The sequence below is a fragment of the Euphorbia lathyris genome, chromosome 2 (assembly GCF_963576675.1).
Source record: "Euphorbia lathyris chromosome 2, ddEupLath1.1, whole genome shotgun sequence".
NCBI lineage: Eukaryota > Viridiplantae > Streptophyta > Magnoliopsida > Malpighiales > Euphorbiaceae > Euphorbia > Euphorbia lathyris.
The window spans coordinates 9,016,676-9,027,127 of record NC_088911.1 but is presented as its reverse complement, the minus strand read 5'-3'; the positions used below and the strand labels follow the sequence as shown (position 1 = coordinate 9,027,127).

The 10,452-nt window shown below is 30.3% G+C and overlaps 1 protein-coding gene across 1 annotated transcript; it reads right to left on the bottom strand.

Annotated features, from left to right (window-relative positions):
- Window positions 1–4,675: 4,675 nt before the first annotated feature.
- Window positions 4,676–9,000, bottom strand: LOC136220431 (phospholipase A(1) DAD1, chloroplastic-like). The gene has a single exon (XM_066008250.1). The coding sequence runs from the start codon at window positions 6,008–6,010 to the stop codon at window positions 4,676–4,678; it is 1,335 nt and encodes a 444-aa protein (XP_065864322.1). The 5' UTR covers window positions 6,011–9,000.
- Between the last annotated feature and the right edge of the window lie 1,452 nt (window positions 9,001–10,452).

Genomic DNA, 10,452 nt, shown 5'->3' with positions numbered 1-10,452 from the left:
GTATTTATACGAGTTGGAGAAAAAAATTAAATATTTCTCCAAATTTTAAAATATTAATCTCCAATTATATTATTAAATTACAAAAAAAATATAAAAAATCTTTATTTTTTAAATCAATATATGTGCATCGGTACAAAATAATGAACAAAATATCTGTATTTTATAACGATGCTTTTTTTTTGTTCTATCAATATTTCTAATTTCTAATTTCGAATTTGATAGTTCATTTTAAACATTAAAGATAAAATTGTTTCTCCATCTAAATGTTAGATGTGTTTTTGCACTTTATTATTTTTTTATATATATATATAATGTAAATCATCTGTGTCTTTGAAAAATTATTAGCGGTGACACAAATTCAAAACTAATTGTTCTTTGGTCAATAACACCATTAATACAAAAAAGAATATAAGAATAAAATTAATTAACTACCTATAAATTATTATACACTATATGCTTACAAATTTAATAAGAATATACTGATTTTTTTTTCTAACTATTTGGTATCTAGGTCAACATCTCAGAAGACTAATCTAAATTCGAGTTGGATAAGTTTTTCTGAAAGTAAAACTCTTCCATTAAATATTTTAATGGCAACTACATATACGGAATTTATTAAATAGATTAGGATTTTTCCATTTTTGTTTGTTAGGTTATTTCTTCAAAATTGTTTTAAATTAGGATAAAGTCTAAAAAATCTTGTCAAACAGATATTTGTAAAAAAAAAATTGTCCAGTGGAGACTGAGGTTTTCGCTTACGCTGAACGCGAAAATCATTTAGTTTGATACTATAAAAGTAGCAATTAACGACCTTCAAATGGAAAATTTTAAAAATTAAAATTGCGGTTAATTTCAAATAAATGTCATGTGGTTTCACATTTTTTATAGATTGGTACTTGTAGTTGGCAAAAAAATTTATTTTTCCAAATTTAACCGATAACAAACTCAAAATGAAAATTTTCAAAAATTAAAGTTGTTTAGTATCATATTTACTATGGAACAATAATTTTTTATTTTTTAAAATCATCATTTTTTTGGAGTTTTCTCTCTCTAAACATTAACTTTCTCTCTCATAAAAAACAATACCTAAATGACCTCGAACTTAAAAAGTTGAAGAATTAAAGTTGCTTAAAATCATTTAATTCTTAAAAAATTTCATTTTGAGGTCGTTATTGGACAAATTTGGAAAAATACAAATTTTGCCAACCACAAATACCGACCTGCAAAAAAAAAAAAAAAAGTGAAATCATATGGTTTTATTTGAAATTAACCCTTAAAATTATTTAGTACCACATTTACTATGGAACCAAAATTTTTATTTTCGAAAATCATCATTTTCGGAGTTTTCTCTCTCTAAACATTCACTTTCTCTCTCCTCACCAAACAACACCTAAATGGTCTCAAAATTAAAAAATTGAAGAATTAAAGTTGTTTAGAATATCATCAAGACTTAGAATTTTTCAATTTTAAGATCGTCAACGCTTATTTTAATTTTAAAATTCTTATTTTTAGTAAAACGAAAAATCTCAATTCCTATTTAGACAACATAATTTTTACATATACTAAACGTGAAACCAAATAAGGTTTTTTTTTTTTTTTACTTTAGTCTTTAAATTATTTGCTACCCATTTATATATTATTCAATTTGGATCTAATTAACATTAGAAAATTGTCAAAATTTAAAATATATAGTAAATATTTTTTTTTACCTTGAGGTAAAAATAATTTATTGAGATAAATATAGTTAAATTGGGGCTTGAAAATATAAGTTGAGAGAGAGAGGCTTGAATTTGGTATATATGGACGGTGCATTCTCAAGTCCATGTGGTGCAACACTACTCTAGTCTCTAAGTCTAGTCGGTGCCAAAATAGCAATTTAATTTCTAAAATGAAATTAATTACTTAATTAAGTAATATTTACTATTTATATACGTGGCTTCATATATTTCTTTAAATATTTGTTGGTGAATGAGGTGTTGGAATTTTAGAAATTTCAAATTTTGGGTCAAAATTTAATTTGAAGGTAGTAGACAAGATTGGTTTAGTTCATATTGAAATTTGGGTATTAATTATTTTTCAATTAGTAGTATTTAATAAATTAGTTTGATTTTAATAAAATTTTAAGTATTAAAATTGGTTGTATTTGAGATAATTGTTAAAGGGTGTTCGTTTTACTTCATTTTTTCATCCTGTTTGCATTTTTAGTTTAAAATTGAAGAGTTTTAGGTGTTTGTATACCTTTTATACATGAAAAATAGTTTTTTATAAAAACAGAAAATTCATACTTTTTAGAAAACGGTTTTTTTTTCCCAAAAACAAACAACAAATAACAGGTAAACCAAACGGATTTCAATATTATCGGACCTCAATATTATCAGCTCTAACTCTAAGACCGAGTTAATGCACTTAAAATTTGATTGGAGCTAAACTGATCATATCTACCTATCAGTTTTAGACACCATTTTGACTTTGAAATTGGTTTATATAATTAATTTAGCCTGACTCAAAGTTTTATATATTAACCTAGCTTTAAAGTTGATAATATTTGATAAATTAGTCTAAATTTGATAAATTTTTGGATGTTGAAATCGAATATATTTGGACTCATTTGTCAAATATTGTAAACTTTAGAGCTGTGTTAATACCTAAATTTCGGTTTAGGATAAAATGATCATGTTCATCAACTTTAAGGACCATTTTTCTTAATTCAATAGTTTATTTATGTTTTGGTGTATTTACACGAGTTTTTTTTTCCAGTTGTTTGCTATTTCTTGTTTGTTATTTCTTGTTACAGTGAACTAGATATTTGCTGATTTTTTCTTTTGCAATATAGTTATCACTTCTAACGAAACATATTTAGTATTCACTGATTAGAGTAAAACAATAAATAAAAAAAATACTGTTCTAGATTTTAATTATATAGATTATGTTGAACCTTTTCTAAAATTGTTTAGGTTTTTTCTATGATCTCGTATATTCTTAAAACTACGTCTAAGACACTTTTAAAGACGATGATAGTTTCACACTTGTAATTGCCATAGGTGGAGCCAGAGGGGTGGAAAGGGGCAACCGACCTTCCAACCCCCGAAAAACCCTATATTTAATTTTTTGAAGTAGTATTTTACTTTTTTTTATTCGGTCTAGCTCCCGACATTTAGATTCTGACTCCTCCACTATTTACCTATTATTTATATAGCTAGTCAATGATCCATCTATATTATAGGTGACGTGTCTCAAACTGAGTCTCAAACTGAATAATTAGATAAATTATCAAGAGTATTGTACGTATTAAACTTTAATTGAGAAATAATCCATCTATATTATAAGTCATGAGTCTCAAACCGAATAATTAGATAAATTTAAAAAAAATATTAATTTTATGAGTAGAAAATATAGAATATAATATACTTTAACACTTGTAAAAGAAAAAACTTTTAAGATGATTTTTTTTTTAAAAATATTGTAATTTTTTTTTTGAAGAATTTTAATTTGTGTTACTTGAAGTCTTTATCACCGCTTAGTGTATTGTTTTTTCATTCTTCACACGTGCATGTAATTTTGAGAATGAGTGAGCTAAATATATACGTCAATCTTAGTTGAAACTAAGTTTTTCAGACCACACAATTTTAAATAATAATAAATACATTTAAACAAAATAAATAATAATAATAATATTATTATTATTATTATTATTATTTATTATTAGAGACACAAAATGGAACTTTTAACTCTTATACTTTATAGTTTATGATATTAAGTCATTCAATTTAACTTTATTTTATTAATTCTACAACCAATTTTGTTTATATTCAAATAAATCTCCGAAATTTATGAAAAAAATTATTTTTATTTATTATTATTTTTATTATGCAATTTTTATATCACATGCTTGTTATTTGTGTTGAAAAATATAGCAATGTTTTAATATATATGGATACTTAATTAAAGTTTTTAGGTGTTTTTACATAACAAAAATAAAAACTTCAAATATAGATTTAATGAAGTTTTTCGGTGATCAGTAGGTGTTCAACCCTTCTCTATAAACATGTATCTGATTCGAGTGGTAATGAGTTAAATCTCTTTGTCAGGTTTAGGATTTAGTTCTCTACTCCGTTAAAAAAAATAGGTATGTCTCTGGTAGTCGATCTGTAAATTTCACTATAAACCCTCATTGGGGTTTTTAGTAGATAATTAGTAAATTTCATCGTAATTCTCATCGAGTTTGATATCTCTGTTTGCAGTGACGGATTTTTGAGTTTTTGTGTAATAAAAAATATCAATTTAGCACCCATAAATCACGAGAGAAAATGAATCCTAAATCCGTCACTACCTGTTTGCCAATGTTCAATTCTTTCATTCAGTCAAAATTTAATTCCCTTTAGTAGATAATATGTAAATTGCACTATAAATAAACCCTCGTTGAAATCTTCGATTTATTCATTCTGATCTTTGGAATATACATGTAAGTCTACATTTACCTAACTTTTTAGAATACAAATAAAAAAATATTTATAGCTATGACTTTTTATATGTCTCTTTAATAAACAAACTGTAAATTCTACTGTAAAACCTTTTCGAGGGCTATAATTTAGCCCCACCTCGAGAATAAATAGATCTTACCCTACCTAAAAAAATTTAGTAACAAAAGAATTCTATGGCTCTATATATAAATTTATTAAATGTTGTATTTACCAAGTACCCTTTTGGCCGTTGCTCTAAAAGGGCAAGATTTGCTAACAAAACCATCTACTAAATGGAGATATGTCTTCAACTCATGGCAAGCGGCAACATTCACACTATTTACATATGGTGAATCTTTGCTACTCAATCTCAATTCCCGTCCGACTTCCGCGTAAACCCACTGCGTATCCTCCACCCGTTTCTGGATCCAACGAGGAAACCCATGTCCAACATTCATCTCATCGTCCTCCTTGTTATTATCTCCATTATCGATGACAAAACCAGGTACTTTCGTTATCAGGTCATCCGAATTCACTATTCGGAGCACTTTAGTCTCCTGTTTTTCTAAATGCTGTCGGAAGCTACGGTTACCCACGCGCGGACCGCCGAAGGAAATCACAGTGGTTAACGGTGCGTGTTTGAACGTTTTTTTAATGTCGTATGCTGTAAGTGTGGCCAACGCGGCGCCCAAGCTGTGTCCAGTGATTGTTAAACTAAGCGGTTCGTCAGGGTATAATTGGAGAATTTTTGTGATTTCTTCTCGAATCATTTCTTGGAGGCTTGAAGATGTTTTTCCGGAGGTGTAGAGGCTCAAAAATCCGCTTTCCACCATCGGCGGTGATCCGTACGTACGACGTTTTGTATCGGGGATGTGTGTCAAGGTGGCGCGTAGATTCTCAAGCCATTCTAAGCAAGTGGCGGTTCCTCTATATGCAATCACTACATCTCTTCTTCCTAGTCTTGCTATTTCCTCTTTGTCTTGACAGACTGCCACGTAACCAATCCAGCTGGACTGAGTTGCTACCCAACTCGGCGCTTTTTCAATCCAACGTGGCAATTGGATACCTGACGTGGCACGGAGATGTTTCGTTATCCGATAACCGGTTTCAGGCAACCCCGATTTCTCAAGCAATGTGTGTTTCGGGTACCGGCAAGTTCCGTAAGTTTCCGACGAGGGATCAAAATCGAATGAATTATAAGTAGCTTCAACGAAATCACCGTACCGGAGAATCTCCGATCGTAAATTATCGTCGAGAGGATCAAGTAAACCTTCCCAATTTCTGATTCCTTGATACTCCATCCACCGGGAAGCCAATTTCCCTTGTGCACGACGGTCGCCGGCGCCGGAGAAAGGTAACATTGTGTCTTCGCTTTCAATTGGGTCGAAAAGACTTTTACTTTTTGTCAAATTCTGATACCCAATCGGATTAATTTTTATCGCCGGAGCAATGGTGGAGTAGCAGCAGGAGAAACAGTTCTTGAAACTCCGGTGAGATGAAGAATTTGGGGGGGTTTTAAAAGGGAGTGCAGGTTTGAGAGACAGGCTCATTTTAGTTAAAATGAACACGGGTTTAAAATGGGAATGGGTGCAGAAGATCAGTGATTTTAATGTGTAAATTGTAGAGATTTTGGGGTATTGAAAATGTCCTTTTTATAGGGAGGAAAAGGTGTAAGTTAGAGAGAGAAAGTAGCATTTATGAAGAGAAAAGGTAGGAGAGAGAAAGTAAGTCATTAAAAGAAGAAAGAAAGTGTGACAGTTCATCAATGACTGCAGAGAATGAGTAAGTTTTGATGCTTTGCTCATCATTTGAAAAAGAGAATATAAAAAGAAATAGAGAGAGAGAGGGGTTTGTAGGGGCAAGATTTGAGGTGTCAATTATCGGGTTCGTATCATGTGAATGTCAGGTTAGTATCAAAATGAGTGAATTCTAACGCATTTAGAGATGCAAATGGGGCAGGAATTCTCCGTCCCCATCAGTAACCCGTCCCGATAGGAATGGAGAATTCCCAATAAGGATCCCCATAGGACGGAGATGGAGATCATTTGGTCTCCCGTGATGGGGATGAGGCGGGGATGGGGAAAGATATCCCACCTTGTGGGGATCCTCGTCCCCGCCCCGTTAATCCCCGATGAGGATCTCCTATTATTCCCCGTGATAATTGATTTTTTTGGATGATTTAAGTACGTTATAATTAGGTGATTGGTTGTTTTCAATATTTTGATAATGTTTGGTATTATTAGCCACTGTTTCTTAAATGTTTTTTTGCCTTTACTGATTTTTTAAACATAAACGGTGATTTCTCGCGGTTAATGGACAATGTGATTAACGTTTTTGGAACATCTGTGAACGGAGAATGGGGATCCCCGTGGGGACGGGGATGAGGATAAGTTTATCCCCGTTTAGCTCGTGGGGATGGGAATGGTGAATCCCCGACTAGTCGGGAACGGAGATGGAAAATGCATTTCCTGCCCCGCCCTGCCACATTTACATCCCTAAATGTAATCTAAAAAATTTCATGTCGTAATAGTGTTAACCTAATCGGATTAGTGTCGATTCCATATCGGGTTCGTGTCAATTATCAGTTCATGTCGTATCAATGTCAGGTTAGTGTCAAAATGAGTCGATCATAATTCATGTTAGTGTAAAAATTATCAAAATTAAGTTAGATTTTAATTACAAAAGTAATATTTAATCATTTTGAACAAATTGAGAGAAATTTATCGTTTATCCTATATTAATTAAGTTGGATTTTATAATTATATACAAACTGAATGAGTTAATTAACCAATCCGAACTTTAATTTGTTAGATATAATGGGAAAACTCATCCATGATAGGGGTAGTTCCAACGATCCATGATAGGGGTGGTTTCAGCTGCTGCCCCTTGTCGCCCATGGTAATCGTGTTAACCTAATCGGATTAATGTCGATTTTGTTTCATGTTTTCGAGTCACGTGTAATTTTACTATGTACGTATATTAAATGGCGAGTTTTAAAAATATATAAGCATATGGTACTATTTCAAAAAAACATTGGCTTAATACATCATTTGTCCCCTGAACTTGTTCAAAAATCTTGATTGGCTTACTGAAATTTTATAGTGTTCCGATAGCTCCCATCAACTTACTTAAAATGTTGTGATAGCTCATTCAACTTGCTTAAAATATAGTCAATTAATCAATTGGTTAAAAAAAAACAGTGAGTTATATACTTAAGATGTGTTGCACGTGTCTTGGAATGTTATTACATAATTCACGGAATAGATTAAAATATATTAAAAATGAAGTTCGTATTTGCTCAAATGTAAAATTTGTCCTATCTAATACTAAAATCTCATACCACGACCTTGTATGTTTTACTTACCAATACGCGTGCAATACACCTTCCACATGCACTTTATTTTGTTTTTGCAACAAAGTGATTAATTGACTAATTTTTAAGCAAGTTGAGTGGTTTATGAGATCGTTTTAAGGAAATTGAGGGAGTTATCGAAATTTTGAAAGTTGAGGAGACCAATTAAGCTTTTTGGATAAATTTAAGAGGCAAATGATGTATTAAGCAAAAAAAAAAAAAAAAAACATGTGTCATGTTTTGATTAATATGTTAATATTAACCATGCAAAAATCTGCTAAGATCGTGTGTTTATAATAATATTGGAGGTTCAAGTCGTGTTTGCAAATAGTAATTGTAATCTTATTATCTTTATTGATAAACGAGACATGTAAAAAATTGGAACAATGATTTAAATATTGATGTCATTATGTATATTTTTGGGTTAGTATGTCAACCACAATGTAACCCAAAACTTTATCTGTCAATTTCGTGTCAACCTAAAAATGACACTTTACTTACTAAGCTAAATCCAAACACTAAAATTACTTATCGAATTCGTGTCGTGTAATCAGATCGTGTGCAATTTTGACACCTCTAGATAAGTGGGTCGGTCCAATTCGATATATAACAAATTTTAAAATTGTACTTAATAAGAGTCAATAGTGAGAAATTTTACGGTATTTCGTGACTAATGCAGCTGATCAATGAAAATCATTTTGTATACCACAACATAGGAAATGATTAGTATAAAGGAAAAATGTATATGTCATTTGTCGATGTATTACGCTTAGAGTAAGTACACTATATTTTTTGGTCAACATTATAATGTGGTTCGGTCCAATCTAGGGATATGACAATCGTCTCTTAATGAGAGTTAAAGATATAATTTGGTTGTATTTAAAACAAACTCAACTTTTTAATAAAAATCTTCAAAATTGTACCTAATATAACTCAATGGCACGACTCAATTCGATTCTAAGTAGAGAGTCAACGAGGGATAAAGGAGTTAAGTACCGACAAAGGGCGAGATCGGTTCGGTACAATATGAGATACATATTAAAATTATAGTGACAAATTTTACAGTACTTCAGGAGTAATACACTCAAACAATGGAAATCATTTTATATACCACTACACGAGAAAGGATCTGTGTAAAAGGAAAAAAGTGTATACATGTGGCATTTGTCGAGTGTTTTATTCCCTGAACACCCTAAAATTGTTGGTCAACATTATAATGCAGTTCAATCCAATCTAGGGATATAAAAATCGTCAAAGCTACACTTAATAAAAGTCAATAGTACAATTCGATTCAATCCTAAAAAATCCAACTTTTCAATTTGGTTATGGATCTTTTAACTCTTAGTATTCGATTCCAATGAAGATTATCTAACACTTTTGATCGGTTATAAGATGAATTTGAAAATCTTCAAAATTGTACTTAATGTAAGTTAATGATACAACTCAGTTCTAAAAGAATTTGGTATCCTCCCGACACTGGATGAGTGAAAGTTAGTTGTGATGGTGCTAGTAAAGGGAACTCTAATCTTGCCATGACTACCGTAAAAATTAGGATGTGAAAATTGTCCATTTGCTTTAAGAAGGGAATAAGGTAGCTGAATGGATGATGAATTTCACATAGATTTTCTTTTTAGACTTTTTCAAGCGCGATGTGTTGATGAATTTGGCAGAATTTTTCTTTTTAGGCTTTTACAAGGGCAATGTGCCATTGAATTCCATAGAGTTTTTCTTTTTAGGCTTTTACAACTGCGATGTGTCTCAATCAGAGAGCTCGGAGTATTCCTTTTTAAGACATATGTGGGTTGTGCCTTCCTAAAATGGTTACGTACTAGAGTATCTCTTCCTACTCCACCGCTTTTTATTTTTGCTTGTTTTGTATCCGGGCATTTAACATTCCTTTGTAACAAAAAAGAGGAAACAAGTAGTTGAATTAAATTATGAATCTTTTTATTTAAGTATTCAGTCCGGTTTAAGAATGTATAAGATTCGTGCTCAATTCTAAGTTATAAAATGAAATTTTCTGTAATAAAAAATAATTGTACAATTCAGTTAGTTCTAAACAAAAAGCTAATGATTATATCTAATTGTAAATCTTTTTTTTATTTGAATATTTGGTTCGGTTCCAATATCTTTAACATCTATACTCAAATATAATATATTGAGATTAGTTTACTTTTCGAGACAAATAATAACGAATTCATGATTCACTAATAAATGATGACTAAACTCCTCTTAACTCCGTCCAAAAGAAATAGAGTAATTTTTAAAGTAAATAATGTATTAGTTCTTAACTTTTTAATTATTACACCAGTCGTTTTTATATTAGTAAAAAATTATATTACAAAGTTTTTAAGTTTTGTTCATTTTTCGTTAAACACCATTTAAAAAATATGATTATGAAATTCTTTTTATACGTTTAACTATTAAATAAATGTTACTTACAAAATATTGAATAATTTTCGATAAAAAAAATTAAACTATTGACGAAAATAAAATTTATAAATTATTATAATATATAGTTACTAATACGAGAATCGACACTAATATAGTAGTTAAAAATTAGAATCAATAAATTATTCGCGGCAATTTTTTTTTTAATTTAGAAGTTTGGCCATATTAACATTATTTTATTTTGTTATT

Excerpts from the sequence above, each read along its gene's own strand:
- LOC136220431 (XM_066008250.1), bottom strand. The coding sequence starts at position 6,010 with ATGAGCCTGTCTCTCAAACCTGCACTCCCTTTTAAAACCCCCCCAAAT.